General features: G+C 40.1%; 1 protein-coding gene across 2 annotated transcripts in view; it reads right to left on the bottom strand.

The window, feature by feature from the left end:
- Window positions 1-1,727: 1,727 nt before the first annotated feature.
- Window positions 1,728-15,292, bottom strand: part of TMCC3 (transmembrane and coiled-coil domain family 3) — a 143,674-nt gene continuing 130,109 nt past the window's right edge. For both annotated transcript variants that reach the window (XM_074827058.1, XM_074827057.1), the window contains exons 2-4: window positions 6,566-7,464; window positions 5,000-5,135; window positions 1,728-2,217 (exon numbers count right to left, since the gene is read on the bottom strand). In XM_074827058.1, coding sequence (XP_074683159.1) covers window positions 1,915-2,217; window positions 5,000-5,135; window positions 6,566-7,464 — 1,338 coding nt within the window. In that variant the 3' untranslated portion in view covers window positions 1,728-1,914. The remainder of the gene's footprint in view (window positions 2,218-4,999; window positions 5,136-6,565; window positions 7,465-15,292) is intronic.

Below are 15,292 nucleotides of genomic sequence, written 5' to 3'. Positions count from 1 at the left end.
AAAAAAACACATTAAGGGAAAGAAGAATGTATCTACGTAATAATTCTTCCTGACACAGCCAGGAATAAACCAACAGGTAAGTGGGCTTTATAAAGGCATATGCTTCTCAGCAGGACTTTTGTTTTTCACTCCACCTTCCTCTGAAGATGAGGCAGGGCTGGGTTAGGATAACATGGGTGTGCCTGATCTGATCCAGTTCCGGTGCCTGTGAGCCAGCACAATCCTTCCTGATTTCTCTGTTCAAGGACATAGCACATATGAAGAATTCTTCAATGATTTTTAAAGTGGTTTAATTGAATTTTCTAAATGCTGAGTCATATCATTATTTATGCAGTTAATTCTGTCCTTCCTTCAGTCCCTGAAGCCACAAAAAGTAACTGTATTCACAGTTAATCCAATCATGATAAAATGTCAAAGTTCATTCACTGCCTTCCCTCCCCCACCCCCTTTCCTCAGAATAAGGTCTTCTGAATTTCTACACCAACTATTGCACTTGATTAAAACAAATACACACAGAGTAATCCCCTTCCCCCCGCCCCCCCCACCATAAAACCAGCATAACAAATATTGCAACTGAAAAGAAAATCTGTCATGACAATTATTTTTGAAGTAAGTAATACTGAACATCAAATAACTGGAGACACTGTCTTTTTTCATTAATGGAGTGGAGGAGAATTCTGGTTGTGGTGGTTTGTTTTGTTGGGTTTTTTTTAATTAAAGATCTTGTTTTACATCATGGCTGAAAGCCAAGCAGATTTCAGGGAAATTTTTTTTTGCATAAATTCCAGTAAGAAAGCAAAACTAACCCTGTCTCCTAGTAGTGGTACTGTACGCTAATACATTATTTTCAGGAATGTTTGTCAAGAGAGTCTACACAGTGTTTGTATATTTACAGAAGTTTAACCCCCTGCTGCCCTAAGAAGCTGTTCCCTCATGCTTCTTCCACATTCCTTAATCTGACACAAGAACAAAATCCACTGTGCCCAGAGTCCCGCCACCTCTCTGCTTTGCATTCAGTTAGAGCACCACAACAATTTAGTGCTAACAAAGGCTAAGATAAGTGTTTCCTTTCTGTGTACTTCTTCCCCTTGCAGATTGCAGGGCTTGAAGCGAGCGAGTGCTTTGGTCTGCACGACAACTTACCCACCACTTACAGGTTTCTTTAATCCTTTACGAAGTGGCCTGGAGATCGTGTCACATTCAATTCCGTTCATCTCTGAAAGTCTTATGCCACATTTATGTGTTTCCCAAATGTGATAAGGAACAGTGCCAGGATAGAACAACCACTAACTGTGGTCAGTAGTCATCACTGGTCTAATTTACAAACAATAAACTCTCTGTGCCAAAGGTTACTAACAGAAGCATCAAGTTCTGCTGGTCCTGAAAACTAGAAACCCCATATACAGATAGCCATTAATCTAGAATCAAGAACTATTAACACATATGACTGCATAATTTGGCTTATCATTCTAGTTGGATTCAGAGAGAAAATTAATTTATTAGTCTAACAGGGCTGATACACATTATGGTGCACTCCCTCCTGATCACTCTCTTTGCATTCCAGTCTAGTAAAAAGCACACCTGACACTTGCAGTTGCTCGGATTCCTCCCAAAGCACCACACCATCTTTTGTGGGTGTGGGTTTGTAAAGTGGGAAACCTGCTGGATTAAGGCAGAAGACTGACATAAGCGAGCAGCTCATCAGAGACATAGCCAGTTAGACACAATCAGATTGAACAGGCAAGTGACTGCATTTATGTATTTACACCTTGAAGTCCAAGAGTCTTTGTAGCCTTCTCCATCCAGTCAGCACATTTAAACTAACAAAAAAATAATTTTTATACATACAGCACTTAAAAAACAGGGAGGGAAAGAAAAAAAAAAAAGAAAAAGAAAGCAGCCAGACCAGCAGCTTCATCTTGGTATAATCATCCTTTCTATGGCACATATAATATGATCCCAGTTTTTACAAAATATTGCCAGCAGCGTCACTGCGAAAAAAGTGCAGATGATATGAAAACGGCTCTTCATCATAGGAGCAATGAACTTTGCAATAGTAGAAACGCACACTAAGATGACAGTCATGAAGGCCAGGATAACATTTATACACTTCCCCAGGAGCACTTTGGCATTAACTGTTTCGGACTGCTGCGCTTGCTGTTCTTGCTGATGGAGCTCCAGCTTTGAAACCCGGGTCTGGCATGATTCCAAAGCTTCCTGGAGACAGAAAACAAGAATTAGGACAGCTGTATTTCCATACACCACTTTTCCTGTTTTAGCTGCAGAGCCGTCCATCAGCTGGATTAGAAGTGTAATTTATTATAGACTCATAAAATTTGAATGAACCACCAAATTTTTAAAAAATAAATGCACATATATATCTGCATGTGTGTATCACTGCCTGCTCAGGCATAATCAAGTCTGACTAGACTGTCCAAAATGTAGTTTTTATATTTTTCATGCTTGAGAAAAAGTATCATAACTTGTAATGTTCATGACAGCTAATGTTTCCTGCATATACTGATGAGATAAGAGAACTGGGAAAGCTGTTGCCGTGGCAACTTTCACTGCATTAAACCAGCATCAAAGTTAGTTTCTTTGTACATGCTATAGAAAACATTAGGGTAGTACAGGCCTGCTGTGATACTAATTAAATCTATTTTGCAACATGTAGCATTTGTTTTACACCACCTCTCCAGTCTACATTACTTTTTCTCTCGGAGGCACCCACCGTACAGTGCTGGGCTTAAGTCCTCAGTAAGAGATTGCCCTCTCCCTCCATCAGGGCGAAGGCTCATTACTCCATACCCCAAGTGGGCAGTGGAGACAGTGGAGAAATGTGTGGTGATGCTTTTATGGAATTCTCTTTCACATGATATATTCTGCTTCACATTTTGTTCTAAAGCAAGCAAACCTTGCTCTTCTGCTTGAGTGGACTAAAGATTGTCTTTGAGTAAAGTGGTTCCACTTTAAGTGGACTTAAAGTTTCCACACTTAAGCGTGGAAAAAAATCCACACTTAAGCCCTCTCAAATGAAATATGGAACAATTTCTAACTGCTTCACTTAACTTTCCACAAAATGCCACTTTTTTCTGGAGCTGGGATTTGGGCACCACTATGTAACACAGTGCGATGCTATAATTTAATGAGATCAATCAACTTGACATAATCTTTTTCCACTGTGTAAAAGGAAAAAATTATGTTTCAGCATTGCTACTTCCTTCCCCACTCAAACTCCAAACATTTTCCTTGCACTGGCAGGGGTGTTCACCTGATCACACAGTAAGCTGATTCATCCCAATCCTCTGTGTAAAAAGAAAACCAAAAATCAAACCAAACCAAACCACTGCACACAGTTACTAGCTTTCTTTTGTTGGATCAGTTCTCCATTGTTTTGGCAAGTTGAACTGGCTTACCGTGGGACCAGGCAGGCACCAAAGTCAGTGCAAAGCAGGTGCCACAGCACCTTACGAAAGACTGCTTCCTGTCACTGCTCTAGGAATTAGTAGTAGTACAGAAGACAGTTCTTAATGGGTGGCACAAAGCCCCTTAGGGTTCATGCATGCTCTCCACTACACACTGAAGAACTTTCCTGGTCTTTCCACTCTGACTGTAAGTTATTCTCAAATCATCTCATGTTGCTTTAGAGAAAGTCCAGCTGCAAAAGTCCAATACCTGCAGTTCTGTATTGAGAGGCTGAGCAAACGTTTTAAAAACGATCTGCCCATCCCTTAGGGACAGAGTGTTCTGAAGTTAGGTTGTTACTTAAAATATCCACAACTTAAATGCTTTTACTGTATTTTAGCTTATTTGCCAAACCCCCAAAGAGACAGGTTTAAACAGGCCCAACTGTACAGAGATAAAAGAAACAAGGGTGCATCAACATGGCACTTCAATTAGTTTTAAAAATCTGACACCCCTCCAGGGTTCTGCTAAATGAGTTAGCAAACATTTCACAGCCCTTCTGCTGGAGATCTTGGGTCTCATTCTGTTTTTACATCCTCAAGATGCCTTCACAGAAAGGAGTCCTGCATGAGAAACCGCTCTTCTTTAAACCTACAAAAGAACCTACAATATGCTTAGATTTCAGTACCATCCCTCTCCCACTCTGTTCCCAGGGGGTTCCTGACTCTCACACCAATCAGGAAACAGTGGGACTGTCCTGCTGCCTGCGTTCTCTGTTTAGAAATGTGGGCACAGGGTGTACAGGACAGGATGGTTTTTTTACCATCTGAGCCAATGCATAGACAGTCTTTGAGCATTCCACAGCTGTTAGTGAATTTAAAACCAAGCTAGGGCAAAACAATGTTTTCACCATTTTTCAGCACTTGCTCAGACTTTGGGTAGAAATATCGTGCATTATATAAATGCTTATGTTGTATGTAAATATTCAAGTATGTAAGTACATGCTGTCAGGACAAACTTTTAGACATTATTGCTGGCTTTTGATTAAAGCCAGACATGACTACAACTGATCACTGAGGTGAATATACCCTACAGCTTTGATTATAGGGGTGGTTGTGACCATGGATTAAAACTCTTAAATTATAACTGGCAAATCTATAAGTTTATTTATCAATTAGCTCTTACTTTTTACCTTAATTTATAATAAACCTTGCCATTAATATGACTACATATTGGAGAAAGTCTAAGCAAGAGGTTTGAGTTATGACATCGTCAAAAGTGGCATTTTGTACAATACAGGGAGACTCAATTCCTTCCTTCTCTGGTGCAAGAAATTAAAACAGGACATTCTTCATCCACAAGTCTGCCTAGGATATATCATCAATTCCAGCAGGTAAAATTCTGAATCCATTGAAACGAATGGAGACTGTCACTGATTTAAACATGCTGGGTTTTCACCTTAAAACAGACAAAACGGGCCTAAATCTTTCCCCAGATTCCTTATATACAAAGATGTGGAAAGATGCAAGTGTTTTACAGTACAAGATTTCTACAAAATGTTAGAAGTTTATGATATGGAAAATATAAAAAGTACCTGAACATCTCGTGATCGCTCATATGCCTGATACGCCACTTTCTCCTCTATGCTGGCTAGCTCTTGTTTCAAGTTTGCTGTCTCATGTTGATGAAGATCAGTGAGGTCATTTAACTGGTCTTCCAATCTTTCGTATCTTATTAGGAAAAAAGGTCTAAATTTAGTGCCTTCTATTCAAGTAATGCTAAATCATGAAAACAATTACACATTTTAAAAGGTAATTTCTCGGTGTACTATGGATTCATCTGACTGGCATTACAGAGCACAGAGAAATCAGTAAAAATTTTGGAAACTCTCCATAAGCATTTATTCAGCAAACTGAAAGCCTTTTTTGAGTGTTTCTTGCTGGCAGTGGGTGTTAAAAAGCAAATATTTGTACATCATTGGCAAATTATATGAACTATAAACAGTGCCTAAGGGTATTCGACTCACATTTTTCCATTTCTCACTCTTCATTTAGACCAGAAGATATGGTTTCATAAGTAAGCTTGAGCCAGTTAACAGCTTGTCAGTAATGAAAGGAAAAACATGTTCCCTGGATCCCCTCTCAAACACAACTGCAAGGTCCTGCCATTCATGTACAGCCTATTCTGGCATGTCTCTGCATGGTAAACCAGTTTAACTAAACCATCAGGAAACTAAAAATTTTTTTGTGAGTTTGTAACTTGATTTAACACACAAGCAGGCAAACACTGCAGCTGGCACAAAAATGGAGGCAAAATTGTCTAGCTGACGAAACGGTGGCAAGAGGCTTGAGATCTTCATGGCAGTGAGCTGTCAGAAAAGTCTGCTCCTCCCCCATGTTACCACCTGATATCCAGCCTTCCCTTGTATTTCAAGAACTGTAAACAAGGGAAACATTAAATATTGCATTTCATACTGAGTTTTTGCCCATTAGTGTAGTAAAGACTTCAAGAATTAACACTTACTTTAACAAGCGATATGACAAATGGGATATAGGTACAGCAGGTGCAAGCCCTCTGTAAAACATACCCCACTCGCCAAGTGGTTGAGAAAGGAATTAATTGCCAAGTAATAAATGCAAGAGGAAGTTGTGCTACAGCACTTAAAATTACATTTCACAGTCATGTGTTACACCAGGGTACAAAGTGACATTGCATCCACAAGATAGCAACATGTCTGAGAAGTATTTGGACAAGGTACTCAGGACTAAAGGGTGTACTTATCAGCTGTAAGTCAGCTCTGCTACACCGCAGACCGATTAGCACTTTCAAGTTACAACAGATAAGAATCCTTCCACCGGTTACAAAACAATTGGCATCATCTCCTATATGCAGTAGTCACATAATGATGAGAGAATTTTCAGACAAGCCTTCAACAAAAGGCAAAGAACTATGACATCATTTGACAGGAAATATTAATGTTCCACATGTATTTTCAGTTATTGGAAGGAGTGGAACATTTTGGTACCAGATACTGATTGGAATTATTTTTTCCTCTTGCTTCTGAAATATCACACACACAAGCACACACCCACACTTACAACTTCCAAACAGCTTCTATACTGTTTGAAAGTCATTTCAAGAGAACAATTAAAAAAAATACCTATATCTTTCCTCTTGTAACATCTGAGAAATAAAGCCATAGTCTCTCTTAAATTGTGTTTTTAAATTCTCAATGTCATCAGCTAATTGGGACTGTGTCTCCTTGATTTCCCTTAGTTCCTCCAAAATCATGGAAAGCTTTCCTTGGCTGTCCATGGTACTTGCCATAGCAGGACCGAAGGAAGTATTCCCATTACTATCTGCTGAGCCAGAGGTCCCACTTGAGCACTCATCATCACTAACATATTTTGGTTTGGCAACAATGGTGGCACTGCCCCCATACGTTCTAGAGCTTGTTTCTGGCCGAAATTCATCCAAGGTATTTTTGAGATGAGCAATGTTGTCTGCACTACCAAATTTGTTTCGGATCAGGTTTGCAAACTCTCTAGACTTGCTGAAAACAAAGACAGGTGGTGTCAGAGATACACCCGGGACACCTGACTTGCTGCTCTCTGTCCCATGCCCAGAGGTACGAGGCTTTCCATGCTGAATATCTTTCAAGTTATCTTTGGAAGTATCCTTAGTAGTTCTGGAAGATCCATTTTGCTCAATATCCTTGAGCTTTTTGTGATACTGTTCCAATTTCTTCTGCAGCTGGGCAATGGAGTGGGCAGATTTCTGGTTCTTTTTCTCAAAGACTTGTTTAATGCGCCCAGCCTGTTGCTTATCTGCACTGTTTACCAGTTTCAAATACTCAGCCACGTTTCCATCTCGAGCAGTTTGTTCAACTTTGATTTGTTCTGTAACCTTGAGGATCTTCTGTTTCAAGCTATCTGCACTGAGTTTGACTTTATGAAACTCTAGGACCCCATCTGGTACATCAAAGTTCAGGTTGGTGTCAGAGCCTCCACGGCGAATGTTAAGAGGTAAACTCAGGGTATTCATGTCATGTCTTTCCACCTGAGAGAGGAAAAAGAAAAAAAAAATTAAAAAAGAGATAAATGGAATTTGGATTTTACTTTTTTAAATCCAACTTTCAGTTTCTTTTTCTGCATGTAATTATAGCAAGTTCACGATACCAAGTAGCTTATGGTAGCAAAATAAAATGAACTCTGAAATTAAGAAGCATTTTTCTTGACTTTCTTAGGTTGGTAAACAGCCCAAGGAACTGCCTGGCTCTATTAAAAAAAGCAGCAAGATTAATTGGAGTGAAAATTATTCAAGTATATAGATTATATATATACTTGATATCTATATAGTTTTTATATAGTTTATTATTAAAAGCTGCAAAGAGATCATGACTGATAATCACTCCATCTTTCTCTTAGAAATGGTCAAACACTGACAGAGGTGTAAACAGATTTTTCCCTCTACAGCGGTGTTATACTGTTCAGTATATTTTATCAGGTTAAAGTCCTTTTTGATACACACTTCTCCCATTCAAATCTGTCACACAATTAAAAGTTTTTGCACAACTAGCTGAGAGTTCTTGAAAATTTACTGCATGCTTCAGCAGGAAGCAGCTGCTAGTTTTCAGTGCAGATAGCACAGAGAAAGAACTGGTCGCATTTGACTTTCCATGCTTAATGAAGATGCTCAACAACTTGATCTGTAGGGCTAAGTGTTTTAATAGCAAATTCATTGAGTGGGATTTACAGAAAGAAACTCACAAAAGAAAACTGCATACACTCAGTACACCTTAACAATGCTCTCAGGAATCATAACAAAAGCAATCAGGCAATTTGGTCATAACACAAACACAACAGATCACTCATCTTTCTCAACAGAAAGGCAAGATAGTCCCATACAAAACATAAAAAGTATTTCCTCATATAAAGTCAAAGCAGGAGGCATGAGACAAGAACAATCTAACCAAAATAGCTTCACCCCCATTATCATCTTGTGCTAGCCGCTGTGACAAAGAAGGTACATGTCATTAAAGCTGCCACAATATCATATCTATACAGACTGCTTAACAAACATTCTAGCCATAATGGGCTTTCAGAGATTTAACACCAGAGGGAACTAATACAATTGCTCAGTAAAGACTGTTCCAGAGACAAGGCAGAAGCTGTATTAAAGTGTCTTTTAAAGATGCATTTGTGAAATGCTTTAACTATGCTTTGCTTCAAAATGCCTGAGACACTATGTGAAAAGTTTGATTTCCAACTACAGTATTTATTGTAAAAGCATTTGACACTGTCCCGCACAACACCCTTGTCTCTCCAATTTGAGAGACATGGATTTGATGGATGGACCACTCGCTGTACAAGGAATTGGCTGGATGGTCACACTCAAAGAGTTGCGGTCAATGGCTCAATGTCCAAGTGGAGAGCAGTGACGAGTGGCGTTCCTCAGGGGTCAGTATTGGGACCAGCGCTGTTCAACATCTTTGTCGGTGACACGGACAGTGGGATTGAGTGCACCCTCAGCAAGTTCACTGACAACACCAAGCTGTGTGGTGCAGTTGACATGCTGGAGGGAAGGGATGCCATCCAGAGGGACCTGGACAGGCTTGAGAGGTGGGCTCGTGCAAACCTCATGAAGTTCAACAAGGCCAAGTGCAAGGTCCTGCATGTGGGTTGGGCAATCCCAAGCACAAATACAGGCTGAGAGATGAGTGGATTGAGAGCAGCCCTGCGGAGGAGGACTCAGGCGTATTGGTGGATGAAAAACTGACTATGAGCCAGCAACGTGCACTCGCAGAGCAGAAAGTCAACTGTATCCTGGACTGCATCAAGAGAAGCATGACCAGCAGGTCAAGGGAGGTGATTCTTCCCCTCTGTGCTGCTCTTGTAAGACCGCACCTGGAATACTGTGTCCAGCTCTGGGGCCCCCAGTATAAGAAGGACATGAACCTGCTCTAGTGGGTCCAGGGGAGAGCCAAGAAGATGATCAGGGGGCTGGAGCACTTCCCCTGTGAGGACAGGCTGAGAAAGTTGGGGTTGTTCAGCCTAGAGATGAGAAGACTATGGGGCCTACAGGAAAGATGGGGAGGGACTCTTTATCAGGGAGTGATAGGATGAGGGGTAATGGTTTTAAACTGAAAGATGGTAGATTTAGATTAGCTATAAGGAAGAAATTATCTACTGAGAGGGTGGTGAGACACTGGAACAGGTTGCCCAGAGAAGTTGTGGCTGCCCCCTCCCTGGAAGTGTTCAAGGCCAGGTTGGACGGGGCTTTGAGCAACCTGGTCTAGTGGAAGGTGTCCCTGCCCATAGCAGGGGGTTGGAACCAGATGATCTTTAAGGTCCCTTCCAACCCAAATCATACTATGATTCGATGATTATTGTCTATAATACTGAATATCTTGCAGCAAGACCTATGCACCCATGTATGTCCAGTGATCACCATTCAGTTTTTATCTTGATTAGAAAAAAAAACATTAAAACATCACTAAGCATTGCCGTATGTTTTGTTTTCCCCCCCTTGCACAGTTTTGGTGGCCCTCCTGGAAATTCTCTCCAGCATTCCTTCCTTGCCCTTAAAATACAGGCTCAGGAACCAGACATGGCATCCTACTGTTATTGACATGCACCATGCACAGATTGATCAGGAGAACTGTTCTCACCCTGTGGCTGTCATGATGGGTTACAAACACAGAGGGGGTCGTACAGCCATAAAATTGGATCTGTACCTGACCATTTCAGACAAGATGATCTCTACTCCTGGTTTATATTCTTATCCTTATAACTGTATTACAGATTGCAGGGTGGTTTTTTTCTTTTTCTTTTGCTACTGCACTGCTCAGGGTGCAAACCAGGTAACATAAAAGTCCACATTCACCAATCTCTAAGAAAAATGGACACTTGAATAATGAAAACTGAAAAGTTCTGGAGCTGACAATTTCTTCTGGAGAATATTGGTTAATGGTGACCTTTAAGACTCAGACTCTATTCCAAGGATTAAAACCACTGCTGTGGTCTAATAGCTCTGCATTTTACCAGTTTGTTAAAAATAACTGATATTGAGCCATATGCTTTATTATTAAAAAGAGGTGCAAGTAATTTTTATAAATTGTATATGATTTAGTATCACCAGTCATATCTGCTTCGCAGAAAGTCTACTTTATTGATGAGATCTCATTTTAGTATTTGCACAGATATGACACACACGGATGGCATTCTATATTCAGGGTGATACCTAAAGAGTGCCAAAATCACATAATCAACTTCCATTTTTATTGATTTTTTTTAAATTGAACAAGTCTTAGAAATATAACTAATAGGAAGAATCTTTTACAGATCACTTTTTGAAGTGATAACACTCATAATACTGTTCTGGTAGCTAAAATATACATTTAATACAAACAAAAGTAGTTTGACATAGGATACTTACATCTTTCCAAAGGCTCATACAGCAAAGAAAAGCAATCAAGGCAAATAGCTGAAAAGCTTAGATACTAGATCTGTAGCCCATATGCAAATATTTCTTTAAATGGATTTAAATTGGACAAATTCAGTAAAAAAAAAAAAAACTCAGTATAAAACAATAGTTTCCTGAAACAACCCAAGACATTTTTGAATAAGCTTTTGCACAAAATTATACTGTAATAAATCACTGAATTGCATATACACACAAGACAGATCCATCACTGATATGACTCAGGACAAGCGGTACATACTTCCAAGAGTGGGTGGGTCTATCTCTAACCTTTACACAGCATTAAGTGTTTACTTCCTTAGTACAAAATAGTCTAAAAATATATTGCAATAATTGAATACAAGCCCAAACCAGATCCCTTCTCCTTTATGTCCTCTTCCTCACTGGAGTCTCTAGCGTTCAGCAAGATCTATCATCACCATGCACCCTGTGCCTTCCTGGAACTTCAAGGTCACAACACCAATAGAGACAAAAAGAACAATAGCATTGAGGGAATACATCTGCTGAAAGTTGCATTGCTTTTGGAGCTGGAGAAATTAGTTAGCATATGTCAAATCTACTTCTGGAATGAGTAAAAATAATCATACAGTCAGTTCAAATTCAGTGAAGTTTAGAAAATAATAGTGTCTAAATTCCAAAAACACTGCTAGGAGTAGTTTTTTAGCTTACTGGATTGAGAGCTCACCAAGGGTACAGAAGAGTCTTATCTGACAGTCCTCTGTCTGACTGTATTTGGACAAAATGGCAGGTCTCCTCTTGCCATCATGCTGCAAGGTTGGGTGGTCAAGCAACAGAGGCTTTTGAAATCTTCTGTTGATATAATACTTGGGGGGGGGGGGCGGAGGGGGCAGTGGTGGTGGTGGTTAAAAATCAGAAGCAAGCGGACACTGGAAGACCCAGGTATCTCTAAGACAAGTGGCCCATCACCTGTCCTCTACCTTGATGAGGTAGAAGAGTTTGGCAAAAATCCATTTTTGATTGCTTTATAGTTCAACCAACACTACTGCTACCCCAAGACACCAGAGGTCCAACTTCAAATTCTACTGCAAATACCCCTGTGAGAGACAAGAAAAAACAATTTGCACACAGTTACATGGATAGCCATAGCTGATGTTAGCTTGAAAGAAGAAATCTGGGGCTTGGAGAGACCACTGCTTTTTACAGAGTAGTTCGCATATGCACTTTGCTACAAGCCAGTTGAGAACTAGTTGTAATGTCTGTGCTGCTCAAAGACTAGCTTTTAAAAACAGTGATTTAGTTAGGAGTGCAGCAATTCAGGCTCCCTGCCTGCATCAGAGTCAGACACCACAGATGACACACCAATAGGCACCTCTTGGAGGTAAAGCAACTTCCTTCTGCCCCAACCCCCCTTTTTCCAAGAAGCCAAACAGATCTTTGGCTGCGTGGCCAGGCTGTTCATGCAGCCCAACCCAAGCCGAAGTCCAGAGCTTCAAAAGGGGCAGCCGTGTTGAGCTTGGTGCAATGAACACAGGCACACTGCTAGAAGCCCTTCATTATGCATGAATTGCCAGGTATACTTTCCATCTTAAATGGTAAGTGGAGAGCTGGGTAAAAGGCAACCTGCATTCACAGAGAAGCAGTCAGAGCACAATAGCGCTTCGAAAACCCCATCACAGAAGCAAGGATAGGGATTTTATTGGCATCAGCGATCCACGTGTTTTCTCCCTGCCTGCAAAAGCAACCCAAAGCTCAGATTTGCAGGCCATGCTAACAATGAGCCCACAGCACAAAAGAATCCATGTACCCAAATGCCACAGGTAAGGCTGATGGAAAGGGGTTCCATATGGACAGGAACTGCTGAATGGGCAAGGACATCATGTTTAACAACTTGTGTAGATTGGTCATTATATCCTCAGGTTGCAAAATGTAAAGCAGATTAGAAGGTCATTTCTTCCCCAAAGATCCTGAGCAGGACCCATTTGGGAGAAAGAAATCCATAGTGAATAGAGAGCATGCAGCCCTCAAGCATCATCTCATGGTTGCTCAGATGAATCACTTCCTCTGTCTCACTGACTGTGTCAATAGCTCTCCACCAACAAGTGAGAGCTCAGCCACCTATGTTTAGGTGTCAAACTGAACTCAACTGTTTATTTCATAGTTTTATACTCTTTTTAAGAAGTGGCTGAAAGAAGCCCAGAGAAAAAGCATTTGCAAGACTGAGTCATTGACTGCATATAAACATCATGCTCCAGAAAGCACGCATCTTTGTGTTGCTTCACTAACTGAAGCAAACTATGAAGACAAAGTGATCTACTCATTCATATAGGTTGAGTTTCGTGGGGTTTTTTTAATTTCCCCAAACAGCCTCATTACCATCACCAGTCAGAGCTCTGCAAGCTAAACAAAAGTTTATGATGACAGTTTAAGTCTATATCTTGCAAGACTTTTAGAGGGGTATCTGGTTAGTGTTTAAGAGAAAGAATCCCATAAGAAACACACAAGATAGGATTAAGGCAGCTTTAAAGCTTTGAGGGTTTAGCAATAGCAACAAAATAATCAGGAGTAAATCTCTTTTTGTCAGGAAATATCCATGTACCAGAAGCACAGGGGTTCCAATGGGTAAAAGAGCTTGCAGAGAAGGTTTTGTTACTTTTTCAATATATTCCAAAGCAGGAAAGTGTTTGGGGAGAGAGTTTTACCATCTCTTTCAAATTCACTGCTCCTCCTAAAATCCATAGGAGAAGAGTCCTTCATAGAAGGCTTAAAACAGTGCTTAATCGTCATAAAAGATTTCAAGTTATATAAAATCAGCCCCAAAAATTGCTGTACAGTATGTTACAGCAAAACACCTGCTCATGTTTTTTTAAAGAGCTACTGAATAGTAGTATCTAGAAGTACCTACACTCATAACATCATACTAATAATCATGCAGAGGGTTGAAATATAGGAATGGAGGGAGACAGCAAACCCTGCTTCTACTTTTTACCAGGGAAATCAGAGATCCAGGGTGATTTGTCCAAGACCACCTGGCAAACGCTGTTGGAATCAAGTAACACAGAAGATGGTTCTTTTACCATCAACAGTTCCTCTATCACCTACCAAAAAGACAAACAGAAAGCTGTATGGTGTCTCACTAACACACATTAGGGGTTTATTCCAGGTGGTAGTCAAAGATAATCCCAGACACCCTTTGACACTTCAACATTCAAAGGCTGGGGAGCTTCAAGGCCATTTCACAAGTAAGGCATCACACGGAGGCAGACTAGCCTGTAGAGCTTTGGATACGTTTGAAAGTTTTCCGCATTATGCCAACATGGACTGGTAATTATAAAAATTCAGTTGTTATACTAAGCAACTTCGGCAAGACCTCAAATATAGAACCCACTCCTTCTCAGGGTCAGTTTGATCACCTATCTTTCCCTCCATTTTAATTCTTATTAGCACCACAGAGTTGAGACTATACACACAGTAACCTCAAAGATAGATGTAAATGTGCTTGTAATGTCAGTTTAAGGAAAAAAAAAAAAGGTTTAAAATGTTTTAAAATAAACTCTGTAGAAAGTAATTGCAAAGAAAGCACATACACATAAATTCTGCTGTTACTAGAAAGACAGCTTTTACTCCCTTGGTCTAATTTGGTCAATGCCAAACAGTCATGTATAACCTGTGACTCAAACAGCCAAGTTCACACCAACGTTGTTTTGCCTCAAATGCTATGGACACACTCAATTCAAACTAGGAGTATCCCAGAAATAACCTTTTATCTAATTTCTAATTAAAGGACTGAACTAAGGCCAAATTAGCTAGGTCACCGCTTGTGTGTAAATAAGTCTTTAGATATGGCACTATTTTAGATTAAGCCAACAATGGGAGAACAATGGCGGGAAGAGGCAGTTTTCTGGTTTATTCCTTACACAGCTCCTTCAAAACCCAGCAACATCCACTGAAAAGTCTCCCGTGTCAGAACTTGCACTCAGTCCTGTTCCAGGTTGTTCCACAGCATAAGATTGACACGAGCAAACCAGTTCCAATACAAACAACTTCTGTGCCTAGACACTGCAAACTTCAACAGGCCTTTATAAAAGTAAGCTACTTTCCATTTACTGTCCAGCAGTCATGTTAAAAAAAAAAAAAAAAAAAAAAAAAAGCACTGTCCCAGCTAGGGAAAAATAATACAGCAATAAACTACTACTACTCAGATTTACTACACTTAAGTTTCTTAAGTGGGCAAGAGGCAGGCTCCACACCCCACAGTTAACTATTTTGCTTCAGATCAGTCCTACTCTTTAGATAAGCACCAATAATTAAGGAGTCATTAAAATACTCTCTCCTAACTTGTTAAATCAAAATAAATGTCACATTAATGTGTATGTTCCTTCTGTCCCAGGTTTCCATAGCAATTTAAGGAAATACTTGGGAGCCCCAGGTACCACACGGGTGGTTC

Source organism: Strix aluco, chromosome 5 (genome assembly GCF_031877795.1).
Source record: "Strix aluco isolate bStrAlu1 chromosome 5, bStrAlu1.hap1, whole genome shotgun sequence".
Classification (NCBI taxonomy): domain Eukaryota; kingdom Metazoa; phylum Chordata; class Aves; order Strigiformes; family Strigidae; genus Strix; species Strix aluco.
This window is presented reverse-complemented; position numbering and strand designations above follow the sequence as displayed.